Source organism: Scardinius erythrophthalmus (genome assembly GCF_964197995.2).
Source record: "Scardinius erythrophthalmus genome assembly, chromosome: 14".
Classification (NCBI taxonomy): domain Eukaryota; kingdom Metazoa; phylum Chordata; class Actinopteri; order Cypriniformes; family Leuciscidae; genus Scardinius; species Scardinius erythrophthalmus.
The window spans coordinates 9,546,807-9,565,973 of NC_138234.1; the positions used below are offsets into that span (position 1 = coordinate 9,546,807).

General features: G+C 37.2%; 1 protein-coding gene across 2 annotated transcripts; it reads left to right on the plus strand.

The window, feature by feature from the left end:
• Positions 1-9,550: 9,550 nt before the first annotated feature.
• On the plus strand, positions 9,551-18,391 carry LOC308701934 (uncharacterized protein). 2 transcript variants are annotated; one of them, XM_081384412.1, is made up of 18 exons: positions 9,551-10,002; positions 10,362-10,479; positions 10,751-10,843; positions 10,975-11,185; positions 11,520-11,689; positions 11,785-11,883; positions 12,253-12,485; positions 12,573-12,751; positions 12,839-12,932; positions 13,078-13,422; positions 13,636-13,753; positions 13,829-13,920; positions 14,023-14,140; positions 14,418-14,534; positions 15,147-15,338; positions 15,564-15,716; positions 16,391-16,593; positions 16,742-18,391. In XM_081384412.1, the coding sequence occupies exons 1-17, from the start codon at positions 9,901-9,903 to the stop codon at positions 16,591-16,593; spliced, it is 2,637 nt and encodes an 878-aa protein (XP_081240538.1). In that variant the 5' UTR covers positions 9,551-9,900; the 3' UTR covers positions 16,742-18,391. The 2 variants fall into 2 exon arrangements, with proteins under 2 accessions (XP_081240538.1, XP_081240537.1); XM_081384411.1 differs by having other exon boundaries at positions 9,764-10,002; positions 16,397-16,593.
• Positions 18,392-19,167: the final 776 nt, after the last annotated feature.

Below are 19,167 nucleotides of genomic sequence, written 5' to 3' on the forward strand. Positions count from 1 at the left end.
TTTTACTTTAAATTATTTAGTTGTTAAAAATAGTAATTCTGAGTAACTATATCCTATCAAGAAATCCTAGAGGAATATAAATGATCAAGTAGGCTATCTGTATTTTTTTAGTTACTTGAACTCTAATGAAAGTAAACTCCACTAACTAAGCATTTGTCAGTACAACATACTATTTCTATTTCGTTTTACTTAGTTTTTACTCAGTTTGCTTATTTTCCTTGTGACTGTAATTACAAAGAGAAAATTCAACTGTAACCAACTGTAGAAAAAATATGATTAGGGATAATACTGTAAAGAGGATATTGTTAAATCAGAGGGATTATTAAATAAATTATTACGCCAACAATTTTAAAATTGTAGTTTAAAATAGTAAAATCCCCCCAAAAAATGAAGCTGAATGAAAGCTGATCATGTAAAAAAGCATAATAGTTCCTCTTTGAAGTTCAATTCGTTCACAGTTTACTGAAGAGATCTTCTATACTTCCAGCGGCTGTAGAAAATGAGGACCCAGCCTCGACACTAACTAAGGACACTAAAAACAAACACACACTAATGTTTCAGGAACATGGATGATCAGTTGATGTCATTTCTACAGGTTCTGATAGATCAACAGTCAGATAATTCTAGCAACGTACAAACATGTTTGGTTCTTTACGCAAATGTGGTTATTTAAAGACATATCTGTGACACACTGAGTTCTCATTCATAAGAAACTTTCATAAGCTGTTGATTCTTCAACTGATCTTCCATTAGTCTCCTCCTCTTGTGGATCTGATGTCATAAACCAGAAGAATGATAGTAGCCACGCCCACCACAGCAGAGATGACCAATCGGATCACAGCTTCAGTAGATCCACAGCAGTGGACTTCTAAATAACCAATGATAAAATCGTGATTTTAGTGAGCTGACATTAGTCTGTTTCAGGAACTCCAAACTGAACAATCACAGGTACTGTAAATATGGAAAAAACAGCGATGTTGAAAGAAAAAAAGAAAAATATAGGCTATTTATTTGGGGCACACAAAGTGTGAATCAACAGCAACTTTCATTTTATGAAAGAGAGAGAAAAAAAACACATCACATATCATCAGAGCCGTGGTACCTGCACATGTGTGACAGAGTGTGTTGATGTCCAGATGTGTGGTCTGGTTGCTGATGATTGTTCAGCACACAGCTGTAGGTGTTTTTATCCTGATATTCCACCTCACTGTAAGCCCGGATAAGTTGAATTCACTTAAAAAATTTGAGGAAACCGGTTGCCTTAAAAATTTTAAGTAATGGGTTATGAAAACTTGAGTGCATTTAACTTAAATGCATGAAAGGGTGGACTTATTATTTTAAGTTCAAAACACTGAATGCCAAGTTGATTTCACTTACAATCTCTTGTAATATTAATTGTATTGTCACATGAACTCCACTTACTATTTTAAGTTAAAGTAACTAAACCTTTGTATTAATTGAATGTGCTAAACTAGAACATTTAAATTAAGACAAATACGCAATACAAAAGTCATTTTTTTACAGTTTTATTTGAAAACAGCATTAACTTACAGGTTGTTGTCCCCTGCTTTAACAACCTTGAATCATAAGCCTGAAACAGTGGCAAAATGTGTCATGCATGCCCTGAACATTGCATAAAACAAAGCACCATCATGCCAACAAAAACACTTATTGTGCTCAAGCATGTGTACATCATTATCACAACAAATGCAGGGCATAGATCAGTCCGAAAAGGACACAGAAGGCCTGAGGCAGGTTGGCCAGTTCATCCATTACCACAGACCCTTCCAAGATGATCCCTACTCTGGATGGGTTGAGCTGGGTATTTTCTTGACCAAGGCAGAGAATTCCCACTGGAGTAATCAATGTATGAGTCCTTGTCAGTTACATCCTAACAGTGAAAGAAACGTTTTGACAAGGAGAGAACATAAACATGCCAGTTAGACAATGGTGTTTTGTCCACCAAAAATAACCTGTGACTGTTTATAATGAAAAGCATTGTACAGTACAATATAAACCACACTGAAAGTAATTTATATTAAAAGGACGATACCAGTCTTGAATTTTTATCAAATGCCATATTCTGATCTGTACAGGTTGCAACACTTTTGCCCAAAATATGGAGTTTACCCACTTTCAGTCACAGTCGTGCTGAAACATTTTTTTTTATGACTCTCAGTACCTTTCACCTTAATTTTTTTTTTTTTTTTACTTCACCAGTTGAAAGTAACATACACAATAAGATATTTGATGACTGGAGCAACCAGAATCTAACAAGTGCAATCAGAACTCCCCATTTGAGTTTTAGACCCAAAAACAATTTCACAAGTTCCAACTGGTGACAGTAAAGTCAAAAAACTAATTGGGCAATTGTAAAAGGATTCATACAACCTTAGTTATTGGGAGCAATTTTTTACTTTTTCAATAGGACTGGGACTGAAAGTGGGTAAACTATCTTTGTTTGGCCATAAAATAGAGACTTAATGGAGACACTGATGCTGATCAAATTATTCTGAAAATGAATGGCAGTGTTCATTAACAGCTAAAAATGAGACAAAAGGAGCATGCACCTGCAACATTTACAAAAACAAATGAACTTACAGAGCATGTCTTGAAGAAGGCAGAAGAATCATCCACCAAGATGACTGGCAGTCCCCGAAAACATAGGCACCTGATGTATGTTGGCTCAGTGGTCTGCAAGATAGTGGACACAAGAGTTAAAACATATCTTGCTAAGGATACTCACATCAGGGTTTCCCATACATTCATTAATTTGTGGTGGCCCACCACAATATCAACGCTGTCCGCCACGGATTGATTCAGATATTTTGACTATTTAGTGTAAAATTGTATTTTATTGTAGAGCTTAATAGGGCAATACTTACACTTTTAAAGCATATTTTTCAGAGATTGGTATTCAGTTTGTTGCTAATTTCAGGATATTGGGTTCAAAAGAATCTCTTCCCATGACCTGCAACACAATAAAACAAAGAAAATAAGAGACAAGGGAACTTATATAAGCTACAGTAGTCTATTCCAACAATATACCTGTAGGGCTATTTTCAAATAAGCTAACATTAAAGCCATAATGTCATTATTAGGGGTGTATTGCTAATACTCAGTTTGCATAATCCGGTTGCAGTTCACTTTCTCTTAAGTGCTTGAAGGTAAAATAATCACTAAAGCGGAGCCTATGTCATGCATAAGACAATAACAAAATGAATGGTCAAAGTTGTCATTCACATTTAATACTAGGGAAAAAAACAAACAATCAAATGTGGTCGCTAACACTCCTCTTCCCAACGAGTGCGTGTCCCTCGTTCAGCGTTGATCGGGCCGTGTCACCAAGACGCTAAAGTTACAGGTGAAAAATGTCTTGCAACAACGGTTTTACACTGCTCACAAAAGCCCTATGTTACAACCAAGCGGCAACCTCCCCGTCTCTCTCTTGAAACCAACACGGAAGTGAGTTAAACTGCAATTCATTAACTGGCCGCTTGGCCTGGCTGCAGAAGTGAGTCAAATCTGTATCTCCCTCATGTTAAAATTACCAACTTTACAGCAGAAAAAAACATGTTTACAGCCTGGTTCTCTCTGTGGCTTTGGTCTATACAGCTAATTTTGCCCTTCATAACAACTGTGAGGGGGGTGAATTTTTTTATAACTCATCCGTTTAGTTGATTAATATTTAAATTTAAGGGTGTGGCCACTTGAGTGACAGGTGGATTCCCGCTGATGTCAATGCTAGCCGTTTGTCTGCTGTTACTAGCCGTCACTTCACCTCAGCAAATGTTAGCTGATGAACTTGCCTTCTCTGCAGTGTTTGTGCTTTTTTCGGGATTATTTCATACAATTTAATACTTGGGTACAAAGCCCACGTCTTTGGATTCAGTCGTTGTCGTCGAGTATCGTTTGAGAGAACAACCAGCGCTGTATTTCAGTTGTTTTCCTTTGTGAACATGCACTAATGGATGTCTGACAATTTCGTTGCTTTTTGGGGTTTTCAAATTTAAAACGTCAATAAAGGCTCGCTCGTTCTGCTCTCACGGAACAGATAGATTATAATATACTTATGTACCGTCAGATGAAATCATGCAGGCGTCGGCGCTTTCTCCGTCCGTGCAATAATGCACATCCATGAATGAGCGCGGATTTTCTAGCGCATTTACTTGCACTTCAAAGGCAATATATCTATGGTTTAACGGTTTAACCCATTTGAGAGGCGGCCAAAATCAGAATTTAAAATGGACTGAATAACGAACTTGAGCGATGCCGCGCTGACGGACCATGAAAGAGTGACTGACATGTATGCACATAAACAGAGCCGGATTAACGCAAAGGCAAACTAGGCACGTGCCTAGGGCCCGATTGGCGGGATGGGGCCCAGACAGAGGGACAAAAAAAAAAAAAAAAATGTACAAATGTCCTATCTACAATTTATTTCAAAATGTATTAATTAACTAAAAATAGTGACGATGTTTATCTTAACCATAGACTGTTACATTACGTCACATTAACGCCAGCCCATGACTGTATATATAGAGGCGCCAGCCAGTTAAGTCCGAGGGGACGTCAGAGGCGGTCAACGAACGCATCCATCAGGTGCAGCGAGTGCGAAGCAAAAGCCTAAATAGGCACGCAAAGAAGCACAGCTCGAAATGCAGGTCATCGATTTTGGAGTGATTGCAATGTATTTTAAATATAAACGTGTGGGCTACTGTAGATCAGCGTATTTCTGGAAAAATCATTCACCGCTTTGTTTGTCTAGTCTACGAGTTTAAAAGAGCGCGAGCGTCTAACGTGCCCAGACGCGACGCTTTGAATTTGCGCGTACAACGAATAACATCGCGTTGGGAGCTGACTAGTAAAAAGCTACAAAAGTAAAAGACAAGACGTTTGTATTCAAAGTTAAAAAACCAACACACTGCAACATTTTTAAATGTTTCAAATAAAGGATCTCATATCTATGGGTCTATCTTCTATATTCTGATGCTGATGATTAGATAATACCCTGACATCATAGCCTATACGAATATTAGATTAGAATTTTTTTCCTGCTCAGTAGCGATCGTATCTTTCTCTTCCACTTGATTTGTGTATAGCATATTTAAGGTAGCAATGCAATACATAATACCATATTACTGATATTAATAATATGACAATATCTGCAGATATTGATTAAATGGGAGGGAAAAATACTGCCCATAACGCAGCTAAAACAATTATAAAAGCAGGTTCATGTTCATCTACTGAAGTGGGATTCTGGAACTGTGAATAAACTGAATAAAACAGCTAAAAATAACAACAAGAACAATAACATCTTCATTAAACAAAAAAGAGATTACCTTAGATAAATTTTGATGTAGTAGCTACCAGTAAAAAGTCTGGACCCATTACTATCTTTAATGTTTTTGAAAGAAGTTTCTTATTATGCTCTACAAGCCTGCATTTATTTGATCAAAATACAGAAAAAAACAGGAATATTCAGCGAGGATGTGTTAAATATATAAAAGTGATAGTGAAAACTTTTTTAAAACAACTTTTTAATAATCAAAAAATCCTGAAAAAAGTATCACATGTTATAAAATAAAAATTAAGCACCATTTCTAACATTTGATAATAAATCAGAATATTATAAAGTTTTCTAAAGGATCACGTGACACTAAATTCAGCTTTGAATCGCAGAAATATATTTTAAAGTATAGTAAAATAGAAAACCATTATTTTAAATTGTAATAATATTTCACTATATTATTTTTCTGTATTTTTGATCAAATAAATCCAGGCTTGATGAGCATAAGAGACTTCTTTCAAAAACATTAAAAATAGTAATTTGTCCAAACTTATGTACTGTGTAAGTAAAAATATACTAAATTTAAAATTAAATGTTGTATAAATAAAAAGGTTAGGAATCATATTTGTTTCAAGTGTTTTTTATTGGGGGTGGGGGGCCTCCAACATGAATTTTGCCTAGGGCCTCCAAATGTCTAGAACCGGCCCTGCACATAAATCACTGTCACACACAAACACTCTCGAAGTAATACACAGTCTCACTTGTAGCCATGTATTTTAACTATTATAATATTTCAAAGGGCAAAAACAGGAACTTTTAATTGGCTTTACATCATCAGCTAACTCGATCACGTCGAGCTAGGTGATTTTAGATAGCCAGGCTCATATCTATGGCCAGGCTGGCTCCTCAGCTCCACTCACGCCCCGCCTGTTTGCCTATTTTCTGTTATCCGGGAGTGACGCAAGGCCAAGATGGCGACGGACGGCTCCGCCCACTTTAGGCTTCAAAAATGCTCTTCAGAAACCTACGGGTGACGTCACGGACACTACGTCCATATTTTTTTACAGTCTATGGTTAGGACTTATAAAACCCATGAGAACCGTGTGGAGTCAACCCACAGCCGCTCCGCAGCCCTGCTGAAAATGTGAAGCAGATTTTTGAATACATTTTTATTTATTTACATTAGTAAGCTACAGGACATCGTCTTTCAAAACATGACCTGCGCGAAAGCGAAAAAAAAAAAAAAAATTGTACCCAGCCCTTCTGAAAATGCGAATGCGTCTCTGTCCCCAGCACATTTCAAACCAAACTGACGCCCATGTATTCCAACCCAGTCTCACGGCAGTTCGTGACATAGTCACGAAATTTAATCTATTGATTCGTGTTCGTGGACACGATTTTCCCTATTTTTTCGTGTCACTCAGCACGACTTTCAATCTAATGTATTTCAATGGGACGTATTTTTCGTGCCTGCACCACGTTTTTCTTTCGAGAGCACAGTATTGTTTTTTCTCAATTGTAATTCATTTTGCTAACTTTAAGAGCTACATTACTCAATATTTAATCAAGAGATTTTAATCGTCGTTTTTATTGCTTTATATTCGGTTGGCTACTCAACATTAATCTATTTATTCGTGTCCAAGGGCACAAATATCCTTCTTTTTTTCGTGTCACCCAGCACGACATTCAATGTATTTCAATGGGACGTATTTTTCGTGCTTGCACGTCTTTCTTTCGGGAACACACAATTGTTTTTTCTCAAATGTTGGGCTATTCCTTTTGCAAACTTAAAGGGCTACATTACTCAACATTTAATCAGGAGATTTTAATCCTCGTTGTATTGTATTCGGTAGGCTACTCAACACGAATTTATTCGTGTCCATAGGCACGAATTTCCTTCCTTTTTTCGTGTCACTCAGCACGACTTTCAATCTAATGTATTTCAATTGGACGTATTTTTCGTGCTTGCACCACGTTTTTCTTTCGAGAGCACAGTATTGTTTTTTCTCAATTGTTATTATTTTGCAGACTTTAAGGGCTACATTACACAACATTTAATCAGGTGGTTTTAATCATCTCTGTATTGTATTCGGTAGGTTACTCAAAAACAAATTGATTCGTGTCTATGGGCACGAATTTCCTTCTTTTTTTCGTGTCACTCAGCACGACTTTCAATCTAATGTATTTCAATGGGGCGTATGCACCACGTCTTTCTTTCGAGAGCACACTATTGTTTTTTTCTCAAATGTTTGGCTATTCCTTTTGCAAACTTTAAGGGCTACATTACTCAACATTTAATCAGGAGATTTTAATCCTCGTTGTATTGTATTCGGTACGCTACTCAGCACAAATTGATTCGTGTCCATAGGCACGAATTTCCTTCCTTTTTTCGTGTCACTCAGCACGACTTTCAATCTAATGTATTTCAATGGGACATATTTTTCGTGCTTGCACCACGTTTTTCTTTCGAGAGCACAGTAGGCTATAGTTTTTTCTCAATTGTTATTAATTTTGCAGACTTTAAGGGCTACATTACACAACATTTAATCAGGTGATTTTAATTCTCGTTTTTATTACTTTATATTCGGTATAGGCTACTCAACATGAATCTATTGATTCGTGTCCCTAGGCACGAATTTCCTTCTTTTTTTCGTGTCACTCAGCACGACTTTCAATCTAATGTATTTCAAAGGGACGTATTTTTCGTGCCTGCACCACGTCTTTCTTTGCAACATGGTCTCACCCCTATTCGTCACATAGGCTCAGCATAGGCTATGCCGTTTGGTCATTTCCCCCTCACGTCCAAAGCCGACGTTGAGGGTACCCCCTATTCGTCACTTGACAACGGAGAGGGTCGTCCGATAGATTTGAGTGCAAATCACTCATCTTTGAATTTTGAACTTTTATTATTTTCCTAAACCTAACTCTTTTTCCTCTCTTTTTATATAATTTTGGGCTACATTAAAATTACATAATTACAAGACGGTATATTTTCTATTTGCTTAAAACATTCCTTCATTTAGGTGGGATATTTTATAATTTTCGATCACATATTGTGGTAATTTCCCCCTCACGTCCATAAGCCGACGTTGAGGGTAGCTAGCTGAAACCCTTTTCTAAATCGGTAATATCACGATTTTTCCTCTTTTTTATATTATTGTGGACTACATTAAAACGACATAATTGCAGGACTGCATATTTGCTGTAGGCTTAAAACATGCCTTAATTTATTGTGGGATATTTTATAATTGTCGATGTTATTTCAAATTGCAATGGCTTATAGTGAGCCTACTTTTCTTTTTTTTCTGCGCCCCAAAAAAGAAAAAAGAAAAAAAGAATAGCCTACTTTTATAGAACTTTCATCTCAATACTGTTTATGCAGTTGTAATAAATTAATTATATAGCCTACTGCAGAAATGTTTATATTACTTTATATGGACATATCCTTTCGCAAAGAGATGGATGTATTCTGGGAAGTGATATGTGTTTAAATGTAATGGCTACATACTCGTTTTTCCTTCACTTGGACATTTATGCTGACCCCTTTAAAATTGAGCACGGATATAAAATATTAAGACTGTACTTTTAATTATGATTGATATTTTGGCGCAATTTTGTGCAACACGTCACTGTGTGCGACCATCGCAGAAACCATTGCCCAGCGCGATTCCACCACGGTAAGTCGCTTACAACAGTCTAATAAGCAAGATGAATTCATAAGCATTATTTACACGTCCAAAATGAAGAAAATTACGAGTTAAAAAAAAAAAAACATGTTCTAAGCCTAGATATATAGCTGTAGATGTATATATACAAAATAAAATTATGAGTAACGTTAGCCTATTTCCACATAAAAAAAACATGTTGTGATATATATATCATGTCCACATGATGTAGTCCACATATATTTTGGACGTGTAACTGCTTATTGAGAATTTATTGGGGGAATAGTAATTGGGGACATTTAGATGATGTGATTTTCTCTCGATCATCGTGGTTCACACTCAACGTCACTGTAATGTGTTAGTAATAACAATATTATCACTTGGTCTAACGTTATACTGCACATAACGCTGCCTTTATGGCGAACCCCAGGCACATGTTACGCGCCTTTAAAAAAAAATGTTAACTTACGCGACTTTTAACAGTAGCACAGGAAATAGAAACAACGTGAATCTGTATTTATTTATCCTAAGCATTTACAAGAAAATGGGAATCACTCACTATTAGGGTACACTTTTTAAATCTTATATCAACAACACTACATAATTAACATTTTCTGTTGTTCTCCATGCAGATCCTGTCAAACATATCACCTGTCGAACCTATCCGAACCTGATTTTCAAAACCCAAAGGCACTTTTAAGAGCCAACCTCTATCTCTTCATTATTTTCTATATCTTACATCCTCTCTTTCATCCTCAATCTTTATCTATCTCACAGTCTTTATCTATTGCTCTTTCTTTCCTCCCTGTCTGTCTTTGTCTAGCACTACTTGTCTGTCTTACCCATCTTTGTCAGTCTGTCTGTTTGTATCTGACTGTCTGTCTGTCTGTATCTGACTGTCTGTCTGTATCTGACTGTCTGTCTGTATCTGACTGCATTGCAATGGCCACCAAGCATAAACTTGATTCAAAGGATCCCCACTACCAAGAGGGGAGACGCATGGCTCTGGAGCTGAAACATGAACACATTCTAGCTGAAGCCAAGGTTAGAGTTTTTGTACACCTCAATCATTTTATAAAAACAAACATAAATTAAAGTAAAACGTGATGAGGAATATGTAAGAATGATGAGTGCAGAAGATTTTATACAGGTATATTGCATGATGCATCCTGCCATGTTCTGTGACGTGTTAATAAGGGAATATAATAATAATAATAGTAGTATATGCAGTTCCATCCCTCTGAGTTACAGAGACTTGGAGAATCTATTCCAAGGCTCATTTAAGCTGTTCAACACCTTACTAACACACTATGTTGTGTTTTCCTTTCACAAGTTACCTGCCTTTTGGTTACCGTACTTTTATCAACATCAGTCTTACAAGAAATATTCACTCCAATACACAGAGAGCAGCTGATGAGAGGAAACGTGTACGAGACCCTCCACACACCTCTAAAAGGGACTCTGTAGGACGTGGTAAGCCGAGGGGGAGGCGAGGAGGGCGACGCCATGCCTCCGCTACAGGTTATATCTGAATTATTTGACATTTGTAGGAGGAATTTACAATGATAATGTTGGACCAACTCAAATTAGAACACTGTAATTGTTTATTGAGAGTTTAAGATATTCAAATAACTAAAAAAACATTAGTGACACTATTGTAGAAGACACTACCAAGTACTTAACAAAAATATGTCTGATTTCATAAATTGTTTAGTATATAGTTTGAAAAGAAGAACAAGAATAGAGTGTGATAGCCTAACTTGTTCTTATTCTTCTATGTGCTGTTTTACAGCCACATACCCCACGGTTGAGGGCTCCCTGTCATCCAGTGTGGAGGTTCCACTTACTGCAATCTCAACAAAACTAAATCCTCAAGGGGAATTTGGTAATTCACAGTGATTAATTTAAGCTTGCACAGTATAAAAAAAGTGTTCATTCTAATACTGATCAGTTGACTTTTAATTGTTCCTTATCTAAATTATCCCTTACCGCTTTATTTTTGGATTTTCTTTACAGAAAAAAATATGGAGAGGCTCTCTGATATTTTGGCGTCATGTCCTTCTGCTGCTCAGCCTCAAAGTAGCTCTGCATCATCATGGTCTTTTCGGCAGCAGAAAGCCTCTGAGCGCTGGAAAGAAGCAAGACCATACCACCTAAAATGCCTTATTTCAATAGAGGCTGTTGGTCATCCCCTGTGTTGCCTTTGCAACGAGCCTGCTGTTATTAGGTTGGTTTTCATTAATATCAAACTTCAATTACCCAGGGTAGGTTTGCAGAGTGCCCTGCTTTATAGGCTAAGATGCATGTCTTTTGGGATGGGAGAAGACTTAGATACCCAGATGAAAAACACATTAATGAGAAAAGTACATCTAGGACCTTCTTGCTGTGAGGTGACAGTGCTAAACACTGAGGCACTACGCAATCCTATACAATAAAATCAAACCTAGTAAAAGGTAAATAGCTTAAATAGAGTGTACAGTACTTTATATGAGTTATTCATATAACATATAATAATGTATTATATTATAATATTAATTTTATATATATAATTTTCTCCTTAGGTGCAGGGAGTGTCTTCCTGAGGAGTGGTTCTGTGGGGACTGTGATGTATTGCATCACAAAAAACATCCACTCCACAACAGGGAATGCATGATTCGTGGTTTTTTTGAAGCCATTCCTCCGACCACATGCATCATTAAAGGGGAGGATGGATATTGCACCCATGAGCAAGGTACGTTCTCACGAAAGCTTTAATTTTGCTGTTCAATGTGTGTCTGCAGACAGTTACAGATAATCTAAATTATTGGTTTTCCTTCTTTTTGCCAGCTTGCATTTTGCCAACTGTGAAGGTGCCAGACTGCTCCTGTGGAGGCACAAACTTCACTGTGTTACCAGGCAAACCAGTGATTTTAATTACCATCAATGGTAAAAAAAATAAAATAAATATATATATATATATATATTGTAGATGTGATGTTTTTCACACTATTGTGCTGTGGCATTGTGCTTACAATTGCAGAAGTGACAGAAATATGGAATAGCACATGGTAATGTTATTAACTGAAACAAAGACAGATGGTTTTTTTTTTTTTTTTGTCCTAGCATCTTTCCAGCATGATGTCCAATCAACACAGCAGTGTGGAATTTAGTGAATTTGAAAATATAAATGTGGGATTATAGGAACTTGCGCAATGTCTCTTAACCATTCACAATGTGCATAATGAACTAAGTGTTGTAAAATTAAGTATGTGGTAAATGTGTATTATATTTTTAATTATTTTTTTTTGTTCCAAGGGCGTTTTGACTTGCATCAGCCATTGTATGAATGTCAAACATGCCAGCAGCAGTGGACCCCTGACTTTAAAGACCTCCTAAGAAGTGGATATTGGCCAGCCTCCGTCACCAATTCCACACTTTATACACTGGACCTCTTGAGCTCCTTTCAGGAACTCAAGATCATCTCTCCGGGATTCTCCAGACAAGCCTTCGCAAAGCTGCTGGAACATCGCACTAAGTGTGGAGGAAGAGTAAGTGTAAATGTTATTACCATTTTATAAAAAAAATTCCATAAGCAGACAATATCAAAATACTATTTCATTCTATATATTTTCCAGTCTGGATCTATCAACGGCGATGCACTGCAGCGTAGCTTCTTAGAGCTTTCGTATGCATCATTTGAGGAAGACCAGCTCTGCTGTAGTGCTCCTTTCACCTGCCCAGCCTGCACACCAGAAATGTTGGCTGTTTCAGCAGATGGAAACAGAAAGCTATATCGCTTTCGCCGAAACGGAAGGTGATCTTTCTTCCAGTCTTTTTATTGATTTATTTTCTTACTTCATATATTTCATGAATGGATTTTCTATTTTTCTTTCTTCCTCAGCTCTGATGATCCTGGCTTTTTTGAGGGGCTCTTTGTGGCTGAAGACAGCGCGGTGTCTAGATTTGTCGACACCATACAGAAAGCAGTGAAAAATGCAAGTTGACAAAATAGTTGTTACAATAATAAACGTAACCCCCACTTCAATTACTCCTGCATATCAATTACAAAATCAAAATGCCATATATTGAATGACACCATTGCTTTTATTTGATTTGTCGTGTTTGTTTTGTGTTTCATAGACACAGGGAAGAGGCACATGTGGGGACTCCCAGTGGACAGCAGCGAGGGAAACTTCAAGGAGGGCTTCAAAATTGGATGAAGAGGGGATGGAGGTTGCTGTGTGTCGCCATGGGTTCCTTTTGAAAGCCCTTAATATGTACAGGGGGGAGATATTTGCCTACCCTCTGTACCTTCAGAAGGAGCTCATGCCAGCCAAGGCACAATTCTTCGCAATGGACGTGGCATGCAAATACTGGCCATACCTGGAGAAAGTTGCTAGTGTCCTTCCTGCTCTTCAGGAACTGACCACTATGAAACCCTTTCTCAGTGTAATGCATGCTCGAGCCCATGCTACTAAGTGTGAGGTGTGTATAATATTTTGGCATCTTATGTACATTTGTAATATTTACAAGCACATTAATAATATTAAATATAAGTTAAGCTACACTATGTTATCTTGTGTTTTTGCATAACCATTTCTTGCATGGAATGTAATGCCCTTTGATGCAAATTGTGGTTTGTGATATTGGGCTATATAAATAAAATTAAATTGAATTTCTTCCACCCTTTACTAACAGATTAATTGGAGTGGCAGGAACCAGGAAGGAGCAGGGACTACCGCTGGTGAGGAGGTGGAGCAAGTGAACAGCTACCTCTCACGTTGTGCCCTGACGACCAAATATATGTCCAAAGCAGGTGACCGGAGTTTGCAATATTCTTGTAAAAAATTTTTAGATTGATCATCATAACCTCATTATTTGCTTTCAACAGCACGGGTGGACATGCTTACGTTGCATGCAATGGGGTGGAACGAGAAAAAAAATATCTCTTTACATCAGGCACTTTCCACAAGATATGTGAAGGTAAGTCTCATATTAATTGTTTTGTGTGTCCTTTTGTTGTGTTTACTTGGCCTGTTGTTAATCAAGTTTTAATCCTTATTATTGTATAACACTGTTCATCAGACTTGTCAGAGACTCCATGATGAGACTGCAAGGCTAGCTGACCTAAAAACAGAGCTAGATTGCACAGATGAAGTGGTGTCACAGTGGCTATCTGATGTAAAGGAATGGGCAGCTGGTGGTAAGCATGACCAGATAAAAGAAACAACAAACATCCCTTTCTACAATCTAAATTTTATGTTTGATATTAAAGAGCAGCAAAAAATAGTAGGTTGATCATCATCTAATGTGATGCCACATTTATGATGTCAGGTTTATTAGTATATTCCAGTTTCCTGCAGGAAGTGCACATACAAAGTTTAAATAAGTTTGATTAAAAGGTTTTACATGAAATTCAAGCAGAGAAACGGTTCTGTGTTGTTTTAACAGTGAATTTGCTTTCGTTATATCTTCTACAGAGACACCTGATACATCTCGTGCCAGTCAAGGCACCACACACAGAGGACTTCAGCAGTCAATTGAGGGGCTCTACCTTAGTGTGAGGCACCGGAAGCGAACCCTCTACCGTCAGAATGGTATAACTATATAATATAATATAATAGGTTGATAAGTTCAGGCTACTGTATGCATCCTACTCCACCAACATGGAATTAGCAAATAAGTGTAGTAGCACAGTTCAGCTCAATCGTTGAATTCTGTTCTTTAAATGACCAGTCTGTAGGATTTAGTGGTAGGAATTAGTGGCATCTATCAGTGAGGTTTGACGATTGCAACCAGCTTCCCTCACCTCTATCTTTCCAAGCTACGGTAGCCGACGAGAAAATGTGAGAGGTACTATCTAGTGTTTGTTTGTCCGTTGTGGGCTACTGTAGGAACATGGAGGTGCAACATAGAGGCCTCCGTGGAAGGGGAACGTATTTAGATAAAAAACTGCCAATTCTAAATTAATTAATGCACAATTATTATTTTCAGGCAATCATGAAAATCATGCAAATAGATTCCCCCCTAAATGTTACACCTTGGACAATTTGTTTCCCATGTCAGTCTACATTATAATTTTCACATACTGTATTTCATTATGTTTTCAATAACTGCAGCTTTGCTTTTCAATTTTTTGGTGCTATAATTTTTTTATTGTTGAAGAGTTCTGTCAAAAACCTCTGCCTCTGTACTTCATGTCTTTCTAGACAGCAGCAAGTTTCGCCATCGCCTTCGAAGGAAGCTGGCAGAAGACAAAAAACTCCTTCTTCAGGAGATACAGAAATACAATGATCTTGTACTAGAATCGGCAACAAACATTGACGTAGCTGTGGTGGAGCATTCCCTAACTGGAGAGAGTACTGTGTCTCAAATATGGCCGTGGGAGGTTCATGGCAGTGGTATGTCTGTTTGTAGATGCTTCACAGGAATTTATTTACAGTTCTGCTTTATAGAGTATACTGAACTAAGGCATGCATGTTACATATTGAGTGTTGTAATATTAATTTAGTTTAATGGTGTATTTTCAGTTTTCTTATGTATCGATTTGATTAAAAAAAAGTCAATGTTTGCAGTGATTATGCAAGATTGTCTCATGGATACATGTAACTGTTATTGATTCTTAGCAAATATTTCGATCAAGAAACGAGTGCACGACCAAGTGATGTTAACAAGGCGACTGCATGAGGAAACAAGCGTTTTGGTGTTGGAGATGGCACAACACTGCACGTGGTTGCAGAGCCTGGCAATGGTTCTCAAGAACAAGTTGGCTGAGGAGGGTAAGTTTAATTAAAACCCTGTCCATCTAATGTGTTTAAAAAAAACATACAAAAAAACACATCAGTCACAGAACTTGGATGGAGTAGAACGGTTATGGCTCTCTTTGCCGTGGTCCTTTGGGATATACATAAAATGGGGATTACAATTGTTACTGTAGCTATGGTAACAAGTCAGTAAGGTTGTAAAGATTGATGCTTGAAAGATGTGCAGATATGTTGTATTATGGCTGTTACTTGAAAGCGTAAATGAACAAAAGAATTTTGACCATTGTAATTTGTGTCCTGATATGTTACATGGGGTTAGCATAACATCAAGATTAATCTTATTATTATTTCCTCCAGTCAACATAGAAAACCTTGATGGTCAGGAACTAACACAATGTGTTACTTCAGCATAACTGTAGTGAAGAAGAAAACTGTTAACTTAAAACAGCTATCAGACATGGGCACAAAACGCTTATATGCTGCTTTGGGCCTCCCTCCATAAAGTCATCTCAGTGAGCCGTCATGTTGCCTCAAGTCGTTTTATACAGAAGCTAGCCTGGTCCCATGTCAGCGATACACATAAAAATGGCAACCATCCTGCTATGTAGATTTTAATAGGTTAGTTCTTTGGCCTTATTGAATAATCTTAACATAGTTTGTCTTTAATGTAATCTCTTTTGTATTTTGAGACGTAGACAAGGGAAATGAGGGACTTTGCTGTCTCTTAAGAAGAAGACTGTCAGAGGTGTCAGAAAGGTTCCAAGTGGTCCTCCAACAGTATAAGACTGCCTTAGGTCCTGAGGCCTCTGTCCTTCTACATGTTGAAGAGGAAGATCAAAGTGGCCTCAGTAGTCCAGACACCAGTGAGGATGAAGAGGAAAACACAATTTAGGTCATTTATTTATTTATTAATATGTATGTTTGTTAGTTTTTGGAATAACCCCCTAATACTGTTATTCTTAGTAATTTATTTGTGTATTTTATTTATGCTAAAACAGCTGAAATTCAGCCTCTTATTATTGTTTTCTGTATTTCCCCAGATGGAAGCTGAACGAAGGACTGTGTTGAAGGAAATGGACTTGCCCTATATCTGTGTATTATTAGTATGCTGATTTACCTCATCAAAATCTGTGTGCATTATATCTTGTTGAAAATTCAAACTGTAGGTGCGTCCCAATTCGCATACTATCCATCCTAAATAGCATTCGAAAATAGAATTAGTACGTCCCAAATCGTTGAAATGAGTGTTCCAAATATACCCGGATGGTCTACTATTTCCGGTCAGAATCCGAAGTGCAGATCGATGCACACTATAACGGCTAATATTGCCCACAACCCATCGCGCGTTGGACGAGGATTCGGTTAGAACTACAAACACGAGTGAAAAGTGTTAAAAAACTACAGACATGGAGGACGCGTGAATCCAGCGGTTATGTAGAGAGGTTTAGATAAAGGGGTTAGAGTGATTAATTATCAGTATCTAACCTGACGAAAATGTATTTATTCAGTGTTGTCTACATTATATTGCATCTGCAGATGCATTGTGGACTTTTGTAAAGATACGTTTTAGCCATTAACTTTTACATCATTATATTCAAATTGCAAACACATGAGGAGAGTCTCCGCATGAAAGACCCACGACTGGCAGATCAACGTGCAACTACATTTCTCTCCGAAACGGTAGAAAATAAAATTAGATTGAATGGAGAATTTTAACAAGATGATTGACAGGGCAGTTAACGGTGACATGATGCACGCGACAGATCTGTCCATTAAGATGACAAAGTAGTATGTCCCAAAGCTAGTATGTCCTAAATTTAGTAAGCACATTGCACAGTTCAATGAAGATGCACAAACCTACCAGTATAGGTGCACCAATCTTAGCCAAAAATGTCAACTTAGCATGTATGATATTACCAGATGTAATTACTGGGCTCACATGATATTTGGGTAGTGTATTCATACTCTTTTAAGAGAGACTCCCCTTGATTGTGGTGACCCTGTGACCTTTCCTTTTGCACCAACATCAGGCCAAACTTTTGACTTGCATACAACAAATGTTATGAACCAATTTTTGTATTTTGCTGAGCAATGAATCATGTCATTTTTGTTGACCTCATGACATTCCCTGTAGCACAACCATTAGACCAGAATGTAAAATTTGACATTGTATTTGATATTGTCTAATTGTGCAGATTGCCATGAAATCTTGTAAGCACATGATGACTTTGGTGACCTCATGACCATTCCTTTATCATCACATTTAGGCCATGATGTAAAAACTCATTCTTGATTACTTGCATTTCTCCACATTTACTTATTCTGCGGTGCAGCAGCAGTGTCTGTGTCTGTCTATGTCATTTTTTTTTTTCAGAGGCTGCCTATGGATCGCTATTTGATTGAGTGTATTATACTGTAGGATATAACTGTTGTGTAATTTTATATTACTGCACAGATGCATTATAGTATGTAACAGAAAAATACACTGTTTTTTTGTTATGATTATTCTTTATTGTATATTATTACAGATGACTTGATTCTCTTTTCTGCTGGAGCTTTTCAAGTGAACTTAACCTCACAGTCCAGTGTTTTTTAAATACAGCCTTATGGCTTGTTTGACAAATATGCATTTGGTGTATTTTCAGTAGTATTGTTGTAAAAGACAAGAAATAAAGTATTTCCAAAGATGAGCATTTTATGTTTTTTTCTTTTTCATCCATTATTATTGAAAAATAAGATTTTATATTTTTATGGTTGATAAAAGTCAATAGCTGGAGAAAAAAAACATCACGTATTTATATGTGGAATTTTTTTTAATTTAACATCACACTGCATTATTAATTCATTACTTTAATGCATGTCTTTTTACTTATTTTCAAACCAACCTGGCTTGTAATTAAACAAGATCGATCTAGTATAATAAGTAATGTGTATCTAAGGTGTGTTAAGGCATGTTACAGTTTTACTCGATTGCTGAAACACTAACCCTAACCCTAAAATTTCAAAACCATAACACCATTCATCAAAAAGCACACCCTTTTCCCCAAACTATAAACACTATTGCCCAGTTTTGACACATGAGTAAGATTTCTTGAACTTTCACTGCAAAACTTTACACACATATCCCTTCATTTATCATTGCCGTACACAATGTTGTAATTTAGAAAGCACTAGCATTCAGCACAGCTTCAGCTCAATTAGCACACAATCACCCAGGAGGAAACACAAAGAGTCAAAACTGGTCACACAGCAATCGAGAACCTTCAATATATCGATGAAAGGGATAAGATGAGAGGGGGAGGAGAAGGGGGAGGGCAAAAAGACAAGCAGTCTCAGATGAGATTTGTGCCTTTTTAGTTGACCATGTTCTTGTCCATGGTAGGCTATGACTAAGGAGGCTGGGCGACGAGTACAGCCAAACTTGAGAGTCACTTCACCGTCGCTTCCATTACAGTTTTTCTCAATT